The sequence below is a fragment of the Eptesicus fuscus genome, chromosome 19 (genome assembly GCF_027574615.1).
Source record: "Eptesicus fuscus isolate TK198812 chromosome 19, DD_ASM_mEF_20220401, whole genome shotgun sequence".
NCBI lineage: Eukaryota > Metazoa > Chordata > Mammalia > Chiroptera > Vespertilionidae > Eptesicus > Eptesicus fuscus.
In genome coordinates this window covers 31,112,496-31,132,204 of record NC_072491.1, presented here as the reverse complement: position 1 = coordinate 31,132,204, position 19,709 = coordinate 31,112,496, and the positions used below count along the sequence as shown (strand labels likewise).

Sequence of the window (19,709 nt, the reverse complement as noted above, 5' to 3'; positions counted from 1 at the left end):
CCTAGATCTTACTAACTGACTAAATGCAGAAGACAAAGGAGAATGGACTAGTCAAGGCACCTGCATGTTTAACTACTAATAAATTAGAAAAGTGGGACCAGCACAAAGGAAATGGACTACTCAGAAGAAATATTGAGAAGGGAGTCTAAAATTTCTAAGAGAGGTCAATGTTAAAAGTTATAAATTTGTGAGTTAACCACAAAGATGAGAGCTTATATTTATGCATAAATTATGATTTTTTACAATTCAAAATTAGTTCACTATACATACCCCCTGAGTTGGTGCTCCAGGGACCATGGCCATATTTGCCTCTATTTCTTCTCCATTTAAACTGAGGCCCATGTAGTGAGAAAGCTCCGGATACAATTTAGGATAGAGATCTAATATAAATAAAAGAGTGAATAAAGAAAAAAACATTAGTAGAATATTCAAAATGAAAACTGTTGTTAGAATGGGCTTCTACTTATTGTTAATAATCTTGAGCTTCTAAAAATTTCTAAAAGTAGAAATAATTTTTCCAAATAAATTATCTTACCTTTCCTTTTTCTTCAAATAAACTGATTTGATTAGCAATTCTGTGAACTACCACTGATTCTCCAGTGGAGAATAACTGAGCAAAATGTCTACTTTTCAAGGCAGTTACTTTATAACTCATTTAAGTAAACATGGCTATGAAATAATTCTTCAATTAAAAATAAAATCAAAGGTTTTAAATTGATTTAGGGTCATAGCATTTTAAGAATATTAACCACATTCCAATAAAATCCTGGAAACAATATATTTAAATATTAACAGTATTTAACTTGGCAGTAGAGTTTAGGTACTATTTCCAAAAGATCCTTTGTACATGATTTATTTGTGACTTAATAAAATGGATTTTCTAAAAGAAACAAAGTTATAAATATTATGAGGCCACAAATACCTACTCAACACGTTTGTATCTTGTCATATTTAGGGGTTCTCTCCTGAATCCCCATGGAATTAGAAGGAAAGGGGACCAAAGAGAAGGATATGGAGACTGAGTAGAGATTCCAGGAGTTGGGAAAGCCCTTCCATGCCCAAAGGGAGGCAAGGCAGTTGGACATTTCCCAGCACCCCCTCCACCCCCAAGACAGAAGACAGTTTAAGAGCAGCAATATGGGCACAGTTCACATAAATGCCATCAATCTCAAGTAATGAACTTAAGAGGGTTAAAATTTAATCAACTTAATTTCATTAAGCCATAAAACATACCTTCATATTCATAGCTCATTTTTTTCATTAAAGGTTTAGGCTTTAAAATAAACATTTTTTTTTCTTCTTACTACTAGAGCTTTAACCACCAGTTTCATACTAAATAAAAATTTTAAATATTGGATTTCTTATTTCCAAGAAAGAAGGCTTAAAGATTTCTGTTTAAGGAGAATGAATCCAAAGTATAAACCTACTTCCATCTTGAGAGATGGGAGCTGATGCTTCAGACAAAATTGCTGGGTTGGCAGGGTTTGCAGAAAAGGCACTTTGAGCCTGAAAGAGAAAAGAAAACGCTAACAATAATGTCATATATGTACTTAAAATCTATATCTATAAAAGTCCAGTGACCCTTACAGCGGAATGACCAGAACAACTGGTTGCTATGACGCATACTGACCACCAGGGGGCAGATGCTCAACGCAGGAGCTGCCCCCTGGTGGTCAATGCACTCCCACAGCGGGGGCACCCCTCAGCCAGAAGCAGGGCTCATGGCTGGTGAGCACAGCAGTGGTGGCAGGAGCCTCTCCTGTTTCCGTGGCAGCACTAAGGAGCAGCAAGCCAAGCAGTAAGGAGTGAGCAGGCGGGCAGTTAGGAGTGAGGGGTCCCAACTGCAAGAGGGCACAGGCCAGGCTCAGGGAGCCCCTCCCCTCCCCCCATGCATGAATTTTGTGCATCAGGCCTCTAGTTCTTATTTATAAGTTTAATTCATTATTCCCAAAAAGAAACTAAAACACTGAAGTTGTACTCAAAGTTTAGTTTCAAACATTTCAGAAATATATTTTTTTCAAAGAAAATTTGTAAAAAAATAAAGAAAATCTATAAAAAATATTTTTCATATTCTAAATATATAACACTATCACAAAAAACTTGAGTAAGCATGTTTCCACATATCATATAATTTGGTGTAGCAAATTAATATAGTAATATTTTCAAAATGCATGGCTACTCATTTTAAATTTTCATTGTTCTTTTAAGAATTAATTTTGAAATATTTTATCTGCATAAGAAAAAAGCTCAATCATATAAAAGTCACATCAGAAAAATACCTACATGTTTAAATATTATTTTAAATATTTAAAATATTAAGTTGCTAATATTTATTGTGGCATTTTCTATTGAGATAAACTTTATTTTAGCAAGTATAACAAGTGGCTATGCTAAATACAAAAATATTACAAAGTAAGCAAAACATGTACTTTATCACCGACACAAAAAATGACAAGAGAGCCCAGCCAGCACGGCTCAGTGTTTGTGTCGACTTATGAACCAGGAGGTCATGGTCCCATTCCTGGTCAGGGCACATGCCCGGGTTGCAGCCTCGATCCCCAATGTGGGGAGTGCAGGAGGCAGTCGATCAATGATTCTCTCTCATCATTCATATTTCTCTCTCTCTCTCACTCTCCCTCTCCCTTCCTCTCTGAAATCAATAAAAATATCTTTTAAAAAAGTATTCCTTTTTAGACTGGTTATTATTTTCTATTCTTTCATTCATTGCTACTATTGTTAGTCCAAGGAATACTGAAATAAGAATATGTAGGGTGTGGCAAAGTAGGTTTACAGTTGTTCATATGTAAAATACAGTAATTAGTAATACAAAAATAAACTGTTTTGTGTACTCCCAATTGTAAACCTATTTTTGCCCCATCCCTTATATAGAAAGTTCTCTGCGACAAAATACATGATTACGTCATCTGGTATAATAAAAGAAAGATGGTACAAGAGCTTAAGGGCTATGAGTCATTAAATGTACAAACTGTTTTACACTCATTTGAAATCTCAAACTATTTAAAAGGGGGCACACAGTTTCTGCTGGGGCATGTTGTTTCTGCCATTACAGAAAGCATGTGGACAGACCACGCTTGTGAGCTACCATAGTCATTGTCCCCTCTGCTCACTGCATTAGAAAACTATAAGTACTAGATCTCTATATCATTGTTACTTAATAGCTTATTTTATATAGGTACAGCAACCACAGGATCCTGTTAAGAATTTGTAATGGATACAGAGGTTCAGGAATTATATGATGTGGAAAATCACAGACTAATGGCTATTGTAGAAATAGTTTACTACATATGAACTGCCAGTTAACAGCTGCATTTTAGCTTTGCTCTGGTGTAAAAGGCCAGAAGATTAGAAAATAAATAACACCTTTGCAAGTGCATCTCAAGAACAAAAATAAACCTAAGTATGAATTACTGTGTAAAATTAACCATAAACACACACACACACACACACACACACACACACACTAAAACTGCCCAAGACGCTAAGAATACTTTTAAATCCAGTGAGAATTAAAAACAAACACACACCTATATGTCCCCCTCTTTACTCATTATTATATCTCGAAGCAGTTTTATGCTCGAAACGTAAAAAGTCTTCTTCTAATGGAAATATCCATAAATTTGCTGCTTCTTAAAGAGGTCAGCCAATGTAGACTATAGCCTTCTAACATTTGCCAATAAGAACTCTTTCCTTCTTTTTCTGCTTTTCAAAATAAAAAACCTTTGCTCAAAGTCAACATGGTTAATTTAGAGTTCAATAAAATGGAACAGAAAGGAAGAAAACAGATTATTTCCGATCCATCTGCAAATCCTTATCACTTAACGCTGATGTCATTATTGGCTTCATTGTTATTCTCTGAAGGCTAAATATTTCAGATAAGGACTTTTCAAAAAGAAAATGTGTGTGTTCAGATGAACTTTGTGGAAATAAAAACCACATGAGAAAAACACCAACAAAAAATGAAGAAATGATAGAGCATTTAAGATGACTGAACATGCCTCTTAAAAACGAAGCATCAAAGTCTTGGCAGCTGAACAATGGATTTGAGAGATTTTACAAACCATATTTTAATATCCATAGATCTATGATGAAAAATGTGTTCACTGATCTCCCCCACCACATTAAATTACATTACATTACTACAAGGTTAATAATTCAGCCACATATTTGTTACTATTACTGCCAAGGTTTTTCACTCTCAAAGGCTAACAGTTTGTCTAAAAACACTTGTATTCTTCAAGTTGCTTAAGACTTCTCACAAGTTTGAAATAAACTTTTTATGCTCATTAACTAATTATTAAGTAAATCTCACTTAACATAAACTGAGGTCAGTCTCAAGTAAATGGATCTTTAGAGTAATAAGCTTTGAAGTACCAAACAATTCAGAAAGAACATATTAAAAAGATTTTAGAAATAAAGTACAACACGAGTTTGAGTTATCTTGTCAAATTAAAACAATAGCTGAAAAAATTATAAGTTTATAAGATATAAAGTTGAAAGTAAACAGGAATCCAGACAGACGCATTAAAAACTTTAAGTTATCACCAGTTAAAAAGCATAATAAAAATTTACAAATAGAAAGATTTGATCCCAACCCCAACCTTTCTTAAGCAGAAACATGCCTCCAGAACTAATACTTACATGAAGGATCACAGAAAGTTTTAACTTAATCAGATAAGCAATACTGTAATCTCTAACAGTTATTTAGAGCACGGACGTGTGTGAAATGTCTGCAGCCTACATCTAAAAGGATATAGATCCCGACACGTTCCTTGTGCTTCCACATCACTATTCTTCTATAAGCAGCATGTATACTTCACTATTTCTGTAATTTTTAACTTCCGAGAGAAGAATTATTTTAAAGATTGATCAAAGCTGAAGATCCTGATGTTCTAATTTTAACCAAAACTACAACATCAAAAAATTGGAGTGTATTTTACCAACGTATGTATTCTGTATTTAAATTTTAGTCATAAAATCTACCTATCAAGTGAGTAGTTTAAGTCCAGCTTTAGAGAAATAATATCCCATGCCCATTAATTCACAAAATGAAAATAGCTAGCATTTCTATAACTTTGTAGTCTGCAATTAATAAACTGAAAAAAGTTGATGATGCATGAACATGAACAAATATATCTATTCAAATGTCTTGCTTTGCTTTACCTGTAACTAAAATGTATGACATAGTATATGGGGAAAAGAACACTTAAACAACTTAAACATACCTGAATTACTTTGTCTACCTTCAGATCCTCAAGAGATGGGTACAGAGACATTTTTGCAGGATTTTTCTAAGGAAAAAACAAAGAAAAATTTATATAATTCAATTTTCACTAAAATAGTATCCATAACTAGCAAAATACACATAAAATATGGGAAAATATGTACATCTAGGCCAGGGGTCCTCAAACTTTTTAAACAGGGGGCCAGTTCACTGTCCCTCAGACCGTTGGAGGGCCGGGCTATAGTTTAAAAAAAACTATGAACAAATTCCTATACACACTGCACATATCTTATTTTGAAGTAAAACAACAAAACGGCAAAAACACCCGCATGTGGCCCACGGGCCGTAGTTTGAGGACGCCTGATCTAGGCTATATAAAAACTGCTTACTAATTAATGGCTACCAAGCTATCTCCCCCTCCCTTACCACTACTATCAAACTATATCCATTAGAGGCGTTAAACTTCCCTTCAAATAAAAGTCCTTCATTTAAAAAGTTTAGAAAATCAGAAAGAATGATTATGTGATTTATCTAGCTTACTTATCTATAAAGCCTCTATCATTAGGGGAAAATACATATATACAGGGGTGGGCAAAAGGCTTACAGCTGTGAATACACAAAACAGTTTATTCTTGTATTATTTACTAATTATTGTATTAATTTACAATTGTAAACCTACTCTTGCCCACCCCAATATACATATATATGTACAGTTGACCTTTGAAGGTCAACTTGTATCTCTACTTGCAGTTTGGAAACTGAGTATGGGGAGTGCCGACTTAAGTTATATTCAGACTTCTTCTGCAAGAGTGGTCCGTGAGCCTAACACCCTTACTGATCAACGGTCAACTAACTGCATATAGAAAATACACTGTACACCAACTATTAATAACAGTTTTATCTTCAGAAGACATGAACAAAATAGAGAGTAAGGACCTGCAGAATAAGAGGTAAATTTTTACATTTTAAACATTTCTCTATCATTCAATTTTTTTTCAGTCACCATCAATTATTTTTTATTGTTATAGTATAAAACATTTTTTAAAAGTATTACAAGGATATATACTTTAAAATTCTGCTTAGCTATTTTGAGATGAATGCCTGGTACTTTCTTTAAACCCAATATAACAATATATCCTAAACTGTATAGGGTTTAACATAGGTTCTTGATCCGGTTACCAGCTTATTACCTCTCACATCCACATCCACCCATTACTGGCTGCTCTGTGGAAAGGGAGATGGGCCCTTTACATACTGCTCTTTGGCCAGCTGGCAGCATTGTCAGTACAGAGAACTGAAGGCACACTGGAGGAGAAAGAGATTTTTTTCCAGCCAGGCTCCTTCAGTACCTGCTGGTAATCTAATACTATTTCTATTTTTAGTTCTGCCAGTGGCTACCTAAAAGATTACATTTTACTTGTAAGAAATGAACTGTACGAGTGGTTCATTTCAAAACTCAATGAGTAGCCTAGCCGCTGCCGTGGCTCAGTGGTATCATTTGACTTCTTCCTTGATCTCACTGTTAACCCATTCATTATTTAGTAACATATTATTTAGCCTCCATGTCTTTTTCAGTATTCCTCCTGTGATCAATTTCTAATTTCATACCATTATGGTCAGAGAAGATGCTTGATGGAATTTCAATCTTCTTAAATTTATTCAAATTTGTTTTGTGTCCTATCATATGATCTGCCTTAGAAAATGTTCCATGTGCCCTTGAAAAGAATGTATATTTTGCTGCTTTGGAATGAAATGCTCTAAAGATATCAATTAAGTCAATCTGATCTAGTGTATCATTTAAGACCACCATTCCTTGTCCTTGATATTCTGTCTGGAAGATATATCCATTGATGTCAATGGGGTGTTAAAATCCCCTACTGTAACTGATTACTGTAAATCTCTCCTTTTATGTCCATCAATATTTGCTTTACCTATTTAGGTGCTTCTATGTTGGGTAAATAAATGTTTACAGGGGTTATATCTATCATTAGGTACTGTCATTCTTTGTCTCTTAGCATAACCTTTGTTTTAAAGTCTATTTTGTCTAAGAACTGCCTCCCCAGCTTTTTTCCCACCATTCCATTAGCATAAAATAACTTTCACTTTTAAGTCTGAGTGTATCTTTCATTCTGAGGTATGTCTCTTGTGTATCAGTCTTGTTTTCTTAACCATTCAAGTCTTTTGATTGGAGCATTTAAGCCATTTACACTTAAAGACATTACTGATAGGTATGTATTTATAGCCATTTTATTCCTTTAACTGTGCTCCTCTTCTTCTTCTTGAAGACCTTTTAACATTTCCTGCAATACTAGTTTGGTAGTAACAAACTATGTTAGCCTTTTCTTGTCTGGGAAGCTCTTAATTTCTCCATCAATTTTAAAAGATAGCCTTGCTGACTAAAGTAGTCTTGGTTGTAGGTACTTGCTTTTCATCACTTTAAATATTTCATTCCAATCCCTTCTGGCCTGACATGTTTCTGTTGAGAAATCAGCTGACAGTAATGGGAGCTCCCTTGAAGGTAATTTATCTTCCTATCTTTATCTTGCTGCTTTTAAGATTCTCTCTTTGACTTTAACCTTTGCCATTTTAATTATGGTATATCTTGGTGTGGCCCTTTTTGGATTCACTTTATTTGGGACTCTGATTCCTGGACTTGTGTGAATTTTTCCTTCACCTGGTTAGGGAAGTTTCCAGACATTATTTCTTCAAATAGGTTCATGATCCCTTACATTCTCTCTTCTTCTCGTACCCTGGTGATGCTGACATTATGCTTCATGTGGTCCCAAAGGCATTATGTTAAGTGAAGTAAGTCACATGAAGACAGATACCATATAATCTCACTTATATGTGAAAAATAAACAACAAAACCAAACTTATAAATACATTGGTGGTTGCCAGAGACAGGGGTAAGGAATGGCCAAAATGATAAAGGGGGTCAAAAGGTATAAAATTCCAGTTATAAGATAAATAAATACTAGCGATGTAATACACGGCATGATGACTATAGTTAATACTGTACTGTATATCTAAAGTTGCTAAAAGAGTGCATCTTAAAAGTTCTCAACACAAGAAAAAAATTGAAATTATGTGCAGTGATAGATGTTATCAAGACCTACTGTGGTAATGCAAACATCGAACCACTATGTTTACACCTGAAACTAATATAAGTCAATTATACCTGAATTTTAAAAATAAAGTTTTTAACAGACCAAGTCCTAGCCCCAGCTCTGCCACCAACTTAATTTTTAAAAAAATATATTTTATTGATATTTTACAGCGAGGAAGGGAGAGGAATAGAGAGTTAGAAACATCAATGAGAGAGAAACATCGATCAGCTGCCTCCTGCATACCCCTCACTGGGGATGTGCCCACAACCAAGGTACATGCCCTTGACCGGAATCGAACCTGGGACCCTTCAGTCCGCAGCCCGACACTCTATCCACTGAGCCAAACCGGTTTTGGCTGCCACCAACTTAATTTGCTTTCCAGTGTCTCAGCTTAAAGTTTGATCTAGTAAATCAACTAATCTTTTCTGTAAGGTAGAAGAGTTAGGACACACTTGCTTGTTAAAAAAAAAAAATCTCTAAGCTAATTCAGTGATGGCGAACCTATGACACGCGTGTCAGCACTGACACGCGTAGCCATTTCTGATGACTCGTGGCCGCTGAGGCGGCCGCGTGCCGAGGATGAAACATTTGCTGCTCCTGAGGATGAAACATTTGCGAAATAATGTTTTTTCCTCAAAGTGACACACTACCCGAGTTATGCTCAGTTTTTTGGCGAAGTTTGACACACCAAGCTCAAAAGGTTGCCCATCACTGAGCTAATTGCTTTAACTCCTCAACAGCAAAGTGCTTGAACATTCTATTCCCATAAATTATTTTCACAGGAATTCAGGATATCAAATTAATCCCTATTTAAAAATAGGAGTAACCCAATTAGCTTCAATTAGTGAAAAAGTAAAATTATACAAAATCTTTTTAATTTGCATAGGAAATACTGGAAATGCATACCAGGGTAGTTACCTAAAGTACCACCATAAAACCATCTTAGGTCCTAAAACAGTCACCCTTCAGTCTGTATTGCCCAAAGTACTGCATCCTCTTCCAAGAAGGTAAAGTCTAGAGATACCATCTTTGTAGCTGTTTTTTCCTAAAAAGTATTCATTGAACACAGTAGAAAATTTGGAATTCTTCACCCAGGATGGCAGTGAGAAAACAGAGAAAGAGACATTTATTAAGCAAGTCAGAAGATGAACACAAAGAGACCAAGTAGCTGTATTCTAGACTCTTATGAGAAAAATAATCATATAAATATAAAAATGAGTTTTCATGTGGTGAAAGTCTAAAATTGAAATTCCTCCAATTTAAGAATCCTATCTAATAAAAGAGTATGCAGATTGACCATCACTCCAACACACAATATGTCTGCCCCTATGTGGTCAAAGATCCTGCCCCCTTGTGGACACAAGATGGTCAGCAGGGGAGGGCAGTTGGGAGGCACCAGGCCTGCAAAGGGAGGGCAGTTGGAGGCGATCAAGCCTGCAGGGGAGGGCAGTTAGGGGTGACCAGGCCAGCAGAGGAGGGAAGTTGGAGGCAAACAGGCTGGCAGGGGAGCAGTTAGGCATCAATCAGGCTGGCAGGAGAGTGGATAGGGGGTGATCAGGCTGGCAGGCAGAAGTGGTTAGGAGCAATCAGGAAGGCAGGCAGGCGAGCAGTTGGGAGCCAGCAGTCCTGGATTGTGAGAGGGATGTCCGACTGCCCGTTTAGGCCCAATCCCACGGGCAGTCAGACATCCCTTGAGGGGTCCCAGATTGGAGATGGTGTAGGCTGGGCTAAGGGACACACCCTCCCCTGCCTCCGTGCATGAATTTCGTGCACCGGGCCCCTTGTCATTGGATAAACAATATAGCTTTAATTAATAAAAGAAATATGGTTTTTCATTCAGTCATTCAGAAGGAAGGACTTTATCATGCAATATTTGAAACAAGTCCCTGGGATCTGTTTTACTACAAATGAGACAGGTTAGTAAGAAACCAGGAATGTTCCCAGGCAAGTGGAATGAGAAAACTGAGGCTGAGCACTTAACAGTTGGCTGATAAATTACAAAACTACATACCCCCTAACCAAAGATATCTAAGAGCAGGTGGTCTAAATCTATTCTCCCAAACCAAAGATATCTATGCGCCAGTGATTTAAATAACGTTAGTCAGAAAGATAACAACAATAACAAAAACACACAATTAGAGCCAGTCTAATCCAAGACAGAGGTAAAACTAACCAGAGATTGACCCCTGATCCCACTATATGCTCATTTTTATACATCAGCAGACTAACCTACCCATTGGGAAATCTAACGAACATTCTGTTGAGACCTCCCATAACATCCCTGCCTATAGAAACCCTCAAGTCTAAGGACGACTGTGCACTATCTTCTTTGAGCAAAGCCTCACCCCCTCTGCTGCTTCTATGCTAAGCTAAGCTCTAAGGGTCCCCAGGAGGCTTGCACCCAGGGAAGAACTGGACAGTGGCAGCTTGTCCCGGAGTTACCACTTAATCCTGTCTCAGGAGACCATTCCTTTACCTCACTGAGCTAGGTCTTAATAAACTTACTTTCACCTAGAGTCTTAACATTTTGTCTTAACATTTTTCCTGCATGAGTCAAGAACGTGGAGGTCGCCTGACACATGAAAGGTGTCAGATGTTGCTGGGGCAAGGCCAGCCACCACCCTCCCACCCCCAAGCAAGGAAGTGGTAGGGTAATAAAAGGATAGTACCATCTTCTTCAATCTTTTATATTTGTGCAGCAAAATTTACTTGATATGGTTTGTAAGTGGCCAAATGAAGGCGATGTTCAAACAAGGTGAGTGAAAGAAAACAGCAGAGATATTCTTAAAATTTCACTTATTATTCTAATTGATGTTGATAAAAAGTGTAAAGGAAAATTACTTGTAAATATAGAACACACAGCATGATCATCCTCTCAATAAAACCATGTGCCATTAAACTTTGCAAAAGTACTGCATTTTGACAACGCAAGTAGAAAAATTACCAGATGGTAATGACAGAACCTATTAGAGATTTATTTGAAATCTAGATTCAGTATATTATTTTGACAACTGAGTACATAAAGAACCAAAAGTAATATAAGCTAGAACATATTAGAGTTGTATGTAGAACTATATTTATAAGATGTATATGTTCCAAATTCACTCATGACAGTTGAGCAATTAGTTGTATTCAAAAGACGTCGCCCATTTCAGCTACAGATACCTTCAAAACCAGAAAAATCCTATATAATAAAAGGCTAATATGCAAATTGATCGTACAGCAGAACGACCGGTCACTATGACGTGTACTGACCACCAGGGGGCAGATGCTTAACACAGGAGCTGCCCCCTGGTGGTCAGTGCACTCCCACAGAGGGAGAGCGGCTCAGCCAGAAGCCAGGTTCACGGCTGGCGAGCGCAGCGGTGGTGGCGGTGGGAGACTCTCCCGCCTCCGGGGCAGTCGGACATCCCCCAAGGGCTCCCAGACTGCCAGAGGGCGCAGGCCAGGATGAGGGAACCCCTCCCCGAGTGCATGAATTTCGTGCCCCAGGCCTCTAGTTTATAATAAAAATCCAAGTTTCTTATGTTCAGACTGTTACTAATTTTTTTTACTATCCCTTTATTTTCACTTCAGCAAATTATTCATAAAATGGCCTAAAGTGATTTTTTAAATGTTCAAAGGACCTCAATGGAAAACAGTGATGGCTGTGTTTTCTAATGTACTGAAAATTAAAAAGCATTCAGATGGTTCATATAAAGTGTCTAAGAACGTGTATACTTGAAAAAGTCCTAAACGGTCATCTAGAGCAACGTTTCTCAAATGTGTCTCAGCATTAGATCAGAATTACCTGGGCACTAGTTAAAATACTTGCCAGGCTGACACATATAATTTCATGGAAGAACAGTGGAACTCTTCCTTTTAATAAATCTCCACCAAGATTCGGATAAGCCACCGAAAAATATGGTCATATTAAGTCTACTCTAAGAAGAATTTCATTTTATCTAAAAGATTCTATTTCACACCTACTGGACTGGCAAAAATCCAAAGTTTGACAACACTCTCTGATATTAAGGCTTTAAGAAACACTCAAACATTACTCATGGAAGTGCAAACTAATATAATTTCCATAGAAAGTGACACTGCAACATCTACCAAAATTATAAATGCAAATACCCTCCAATCAGCAATATCATTTCAGGTCTTGAATGCACATAAAAAGTGACATATTGAACTTTATTCACTGAAGCACCTACTGTAATAGCAGAACACAAGAGGAGGAGGAAGTTCTATATACACTATATTGAAAGAGGTTCAATATATTATCATTAACTGGAGAGAAAAGCATGATTTACAGCACTGTACTATAAATATGCTAACAATTGTGTTAAAAGGAAGGGGGGCGGACTTAAACTAGAAAAAGAGTACCAACTAAACCCAAAGCTAGCAGAAATAAGATGAGAACAAAGATAAATGAAATAGAGAATTGAAAAAATAGATAAAATCGATGAAACCGAAGTTGGTTCTTTAAAAAAATTAACAAAATTGAAAAACCTTTAGCTAAATGGACTAAGAAATAACAAGAGAAAACTCAAAATACTAAAACCGGAAATTAAAGTGGTAAATTTACATGGATCCTACAGAAATCAAAAGGATTACTAGAGTACTATGAACAACTATATGCCCCCCCTCAAAACTGCATAACCTAAATAAGATGGACAAATTCCTAGAAACCCAAAACATACCAAGACTAAGTCACAAACATAAAATCTGAATAGACCTCTAACTAATGAACAGATGGAGTCAGTATCACAATCTCTAAACAAAGAAAAGCCCTGGACCTGATGGTTTCACTGATGAATTCTACTAAACATTTAAAAAGAATTAATATCAATCCTTCTCAAATTTTGCTAAAAAAATGAAGAGGAGGGAGTCCTAACTCACTCTATGAGGACAGCATTACCCTGATATCAAGGCTCGAACAAAGGTATTGGAATACTACAAAATCCTTTGTGAACATGATGCAAAAACCATTAACAAAATATTAGCAAACAGAATTCAACAGCATGTTAAAAGAATTATACAGCTATATACCTTTAGGATTTATTCCTTTAAGAGCAGGATCTTTCAACATGTGAAATAATCAAAATAGTAAGTGACATCAACAAAAGGATGGAGGGAAAAACCATATGATCATTTCAATTGGTGCAGAAATAGCATATGATAAAACTCAAAAACCTTTTATAATAAAAACATTCAACAAAATAGAAATAGAGGGAAATTACTTCCACATAATAAAAGCCATATATGAAAAATCCAAAGCAAACCACACTCAATGGTGAAAGGCTGAATACTTTTAAGATCAGGAACAAGGCAAGGAGGTACACTTGCACGACTTGTATTCAACAGAGTTCTAGCCACAGTAATTAGACAAGAAAAGGAAAGAGAAATAAAGGCATCCACATTGGAAAAGAAGAAAATTATCTGTTTAGAGATGATATGATCTTCTATGTTAGGGTATGGAAAACCCTGGACTACACACACACACACACACACACACAGCTGTTAGAATAAACAAATTCAGCTGGATACAGTCAATGCATAAAAATCAGTTGCATTTCTATACATAAACAATAACCAATCTAAAAAAGAAAATTACAAAAATAATTCAATTTACAATAGCATCAAAAAATAAAATACTTAGATTCAACAGAGTTCTAGCCACAGCAATTAGGCAAGAAAAGAAAGGAAAAGAAAAAAGAAATAAAGGCATCCACATTGGAAAAGAAGTAAAATTATCTGTTTACAGATGATATGATCTTCTATATTACAGTACAGAAAACCCTGGACTACACACGCGCATGCGTGCGCGCGCACACACACACACACACACACACACACCAGTTGCATTTCTATACATAAACAATGAGCAATCTAAAAAGGAAATTATACCCTAACCTGTTTGGCTCAGTGGATCAAGTGTCGGCCTGTGGACTGAAAGGTCCCAGGTTCGATTCCGGTCAAGGGCATGCACCTTGGTTGCTGGCACATCCCCAGAAAGAGGTGTGCAGGAGGCAGCTGATCGATGTTTCTCTCTCATCGATGCTTCTAGCTCTCTATCCCTCTCCCTTCCTCTCTGTAAAAAATTCAATAAAATATATTCTAAAAAATAAATAAAAGAAATTACAAAAACAATTCCATTTACAATAGCATCAAAAAATAAAATACTTAAGAATTTAATCAAAACGTGAAAGAATTATACAATGAAATCTACAAAGCAATGCCGAAAAAAATTAAAGAAGGTATAAATGAAAGCACATCCCATGTTCATCGATTAAGGCTTGGTATTATTAAAATGTCAACACTAGCCTAAATGATCTACAGATTCAATGCAATCCTTATAAAAATCTCCATGACCGTTGTTTTTTGTTTGTTTGTTTGTTTGTTTGTTTTTTCAGAAATAAAAAGCCAAAATTCATATGAAATTTCAGCGTACCCCAAAATACCCAAAATGTTGAAAAAGAACAACACTGGAGGACTCACACTTCCTGATTTCATAACATACTATAAAACTACAGTAATAAAAACAGTATGGTATTGGTATAAAGACAAATACACCAATGGAAGAGACTAGGGAACCTAGAGATAAGCCCTCAGATATTTGGTAAATCGAATTGTGACAAAGGTGTCAGGACCATTCAATGAGAAAAAGACAAGTCTTTACAACAAATAATGCTGGAAAATATTGATATACTAGGTGTACCGGTTAATAATGCAGATTTTTTTCAATAGATGGAGTTACACATATGTTAATATATACGCGATTTGATATGTATGCTATTTTGTTGTATTGACAGCAAGCTTCAAAACTTCGTATGTCAAATTTGCTGAAGGTGTTAACATCATAGGTATTTTTACGCTTAAAAACGTCAAATTTCATGCCAAAATAAAAAAAAGCATTTACAGGAAGTTTTAATTCATTACTTTAAAGAAAAGTGCTGCTGCAAGTTATCGTATACTTTGGGAAGCTTATGGTGAACATGCTCCATCTCAAGATACTTGTGAATGCTGGTTTAAACGCTTTAAAAGTGGTGATTTCGATGTGAAAGACAAAGAACATTCAGGTCAACCGAAAAAGTTTGAAGACCAACAATTACAAACATTATTAGATGAAGATGCATGTCAAACTCAAAAACAACTTGAAGATTAAACGTTGCTCAGCAAATGATTTCCAATTGTTCACAAGCAATGGGAAAGATTTTAAGGAAGGAAAATGGGTGCCACATCAACTGAACGAAAGACAAATAGAAAAGTCCTCAGTAAAAAGTTGCTTCAATGGCACGAAAGAAAGTCTTTTTTGCATCAAATTGTAACTGCCCAATGAAAAGTGGATTAATTTTGAGAATCCCAAACAAATGCACAAAATCATGGGTTGATCCAGGTCAACAATCAACATCAACTGCAAGGCCAAATAGCTTAGGAAACAATACAATGCTCTGCGTTTGGTGGGATCAGGAAGGTGTGGTGTATTATGAGCTTCTAAAACCAGGTGAAACCATTAATACTGACAACAAATAATCAATTTGAACTACGCTTTGATAGTGAAATGACCAGAACATGCCAGAAGACAAGGCAAAGTAATTTTGCTTCATGACAACGCATCATCACACACTTCAAAACCAGTTAAAGACATGTTAAAAGATGTTGCCTGGGAAGTATTAACCCACCAGCTATATTCACCAGACCTTGCTCCTTCAGATTACCACTTATTCGGATAGATGGCACATGCTCTTTCTGAGTAGCACTTCAAAAAGTACGAAGAAGTGGAAAATTGGGTCTCTGAATGGTTTGCCTCAAAACAAGAAAAGTTCTATTGGGATGGTATCCACAAATTACCTGTAAGATGGGGAAATGTGTAGCTAGTGATGGACATTACTTTGAAAAAAGCACTTTTGATGTTTCTCTTGAAATTATCGTGTTTTCTTTTATTACAAATCTGCCATTATTAACTGGTACACCTAGTATACTTCAAAACAATAAAGGTGACCCTTACCTAACACCATATAAAAAAAACTAACTCAAAATGCATCAAGAACCTAAGTATAAGACCTAAAACAATAAAACTCTTAGAAGATAACATAGGACAAAAGATTCACAATGATTTATTGGATACGACACCAAAAGCATCTACACTAATAAAAGAGAAACATGCAAACTGACTGTACCTCCACTACGCCCACAAGCCACGCCCACCAGCCATCAGGAGCGAGTATGCAAATTAACCCAACCAAAATGGCTGCAGCCACGGAGTGAGCAGGAGGCTTGGGTTTCCCTGGCAATGGAGGAAGCCATGCTTCCTGCCCCTGCCCCCAGGCCTGCCCTGGCCTCCACTCAAGGCTACAAAGTTTCAATTATCTAATCTAATAATAGACAAATATGCAAATTGACCACACCTTCGCTACACCTAAGCCACGCCCACCAGCCAAGCCACGCCCACTAACCAATCAGGATGAGTATGCAAATTACCCCAACAAAGGTGGCGGCTAATTTGCATATCAAGACAGTGTCGAAAGAAGCCAAGAGCTGCAAAAGGGAGTAAAGCTTCGAAGAAGCAAGCAAGCCAGGGGGGCGGGGGAGAGGAGAAGGGAGGAGCGAAGTCAGGGCCGTGTGCAAAGGGAAACGAAGGCAGGCTGGAGGAGAAGGCGGGGCGGGCGGCAAGGGCGGAGCGGAGGCGGGGCTGGGGGCGAAGGGAAACGCGGGCGGGCTGGAGGAGAAGGCGGGGCGGGCGGCAAGGGCGGAGCGGAGGCGGGGCTGGGGGCGAAGGGAAACGCGGGCGGGCTGGAGAAGGCGGGGCCGGCGGCAAGGGCGGAGCGGAGGCGGGGCCGGGGGCGAAGGGAAATGCTGGCGGGCTGGAGAAGGCGAGGCGGGTGGCAAGGGAGGAACGGAGGCGGGGTAGAGTGCGGCAGGAAATCCTATTGCAGGATTTTTCCTGCAACGGGAAAGCTAGTAGAAGATAAATAAATCCCAGATACCAGAGCCTCCACTTGGACCGCCAGGGGTGTGTGGCCTGCCTGCAAACCACCACAGGCCTCTCGCCCAGGCCGCCCCATGCCCCAAGGGAACCCTCATCCTGATCTGGGACACCCTTCAGTGCAAACCAGCCGGCCCCACCTTTGCACCAAGCCCCTATCCTATCTAATAAAAGAGTAATATGCAAATTGACCGTCACTCCAACACACAAGATGGCTGCCCCTATGTGGTCAAAGATGGCTGCCCCCATGTGGACACAAGATGGCCAACACGAGATGGCCAGCAAGGGAGGGCAGTTGGGATGGACCAGGTCTGCAAGGGAGGGGAGTTGTGGGCAATCAGGCCAGCAAGGGAGGGAAATTGGGAGGGACCAGGCCTCCAAGGGAGGGCAGTAGGGGGCTATCAAGCCTGCAGGGGAGGGTAGTTAGGGGTGACCAGACCGGCAGAGGAGAGAAGTTGGGGGCTACTGGGCCAGTTGGGGGGGACCCAGGCCTACAGGGGAGAGCAGTTCGGTGGGACCAGGCCTGCAGGGGGGGGTGTAGTTGGGGGTGATCAAGCCTACAAGGAAGGGCAGTTAGGGGTGACCAGGTCAGCAGAGGAGGGAAGTTGCGGGCGAATGGGCCTGCAGGGAAGGGCAGTTGGGGGGGGACCCAGGCCTGCAGGGGAGGGAAGTTAGGGGTGACCAGGCTGGCAGAGAATGGAAGTTGGAGGTGACCTGGCCTGCAGGGAAGGGCAGTTGGGGGTGACCCATGCCTGTAGGGGAGAGCAGTTGGGGGGGACCAGGCCTGCAGGGGAGAGCAGTTGGGGGGGACCAGGCCAGCAGGGGAGGGCAGTTAGGGGCAAACAGGCTGGCAGGGGAGCAGTTAGGCATCAATCAGGCTGGCAGGGGAGTGGTTAGGGGGTGATCAGGCTGGCAGGCAGAAGTGGTTAGGGGCAATCAGGAAGGCAGGCAGGCAAGCAGTTGGGAGCCAGCAGTCCTGGATTTTGAGAGGGATGTCCCAGATTGGAGAGGGTGCAGGCTGGGCTGAAGGACACCCCCCTCCCCATGCATGAATTTCGTGCACCGGGACTCTAGTAGGTAATAAAAGAAAAAGGAGACCTATTGGGCTTCATGAAAATTTTTCAATTTTGTGCAGCAGAAGGCACTATCAACAGAGTAAAATGGCAATCCACAGAATGGGAGAAAATATTTGCAAATCATATACATGATAAGGGATGAATATCCAGGATATTTAGAGAACTCCTAAAACTCAACAAAAACAAAACAAAACAAAACTGGCAAAAAAGTTGAATACACATTTCTCCCAAGATACAGAAATGACGAATAAGCACCTGAAGATACTCAACATCACCAATCACTATGGAAATGCAATGTTGGTGGGACTATAAATTGCTATAGATGCTATAGAAATCAATATGACAGTTTCTCAAACAATTAAAAATAGAATTATCATGCAATCCAGCAATTCCACTTTTGGGTATATACCTGAAAGAATTGAAATCTGGGTCTGAAGGGATTACTTGTACACCTATGTTCATAGTAGCATTATTCACAATTGCTCACAAATATAAGCAACCCAAGTGTCCAAGGAAGGATGAACAGTAAGCAAAATATCCACACACACACACACAATAAAATATTAGTCAACCTTAAAATGGAAGGAAATTCTGCAATATGCTACAACATGGATGAATCTTGAGGACATCTAAGTGAAAGAAGCCAATCACAAATAGACAAATACTCTATGACTCCACTTATATGAGGTGCTTAATCAAAATCATAATGACACAAAGTAGAATGGCTGATGTCAGGGCCTGGGGGGATGGGAAATTACTGTTTCATGGGCATATAGAGCTTCAATTTTACAAGGTGAAAAAAGTTCTGGGGATGGATGCTAGTGGTGATAGTTGCCCGTATCAATGTATTTAATACCACCGAACTGTACACTTAAAAATGGTTATCTTTATGTTACAATGTATTTTACCACAATCACAACAAATGGAAAGAAATAGAAGGGGTGGAAATATATTGATCTTTGCTTATATAGGTACAAAATATCCCCGAATGGATACCTAAGAAATACAAAAACGGCTGGCTCCTACAGAAAGGGATTATGGTTGGCTGGAGAACCTAGTTGGGAGACTATACTATGGGAGAATATACCTTTTTTATTGCTTAACTTTCCAGTCACATTATTGCTTACCTCCTCAAAAACGAAATAAATGTACAAAAAATATTTGCAGCAGCAATTAGAAAGAAATTAAAAAGTACTAATATAACTATTACCAGATGTAGGAAGTATTTTTAAAAGTTGTTTGGGGGAATCTTTATTTTTTATAAACTCTTGGCATATACTACCTTAACAAGGTACCTAAATCTGGCGAAAACA

The 19,709-nt window shown here is 38.4% G+C and overlaps 1 protein-coding gene across 2 annotated transcripts in view; it reads right to left on the bottom strand.

Moving 5' to 3' along the window:
• SDCBP (syndecan binding protein) overlaps window positions 1-19,709 on the bottom strand; it is a 32,933-nt gene that overhangs the window by 11,859 nt on the left and 1,365 nt on the right. For both annotated transcript variants that reach the window (XM_008143314.3, XM_008143315.3), the window contains 3 exons: window positions 5,244-5,309; window positions 1,428-1,506; window positions 271-380 (listed from right to left, as the gene is read on the bottom strand). In XM_008143314.3, the coding sequence (XP_008141536.1) occupies window positions 271-380; window positions 1,428-1,506; window positions 5,244-5,294 (240 nt within the window). In that variant the 5' untranslated portion in view covers window positions 5,295-5,309. Of the gene's footprint in view, window positions 1-270; window positions 381-1,427; window positions 1,507-5,243; window positions 5,310-19,709 lie in introns of those variants that run through there.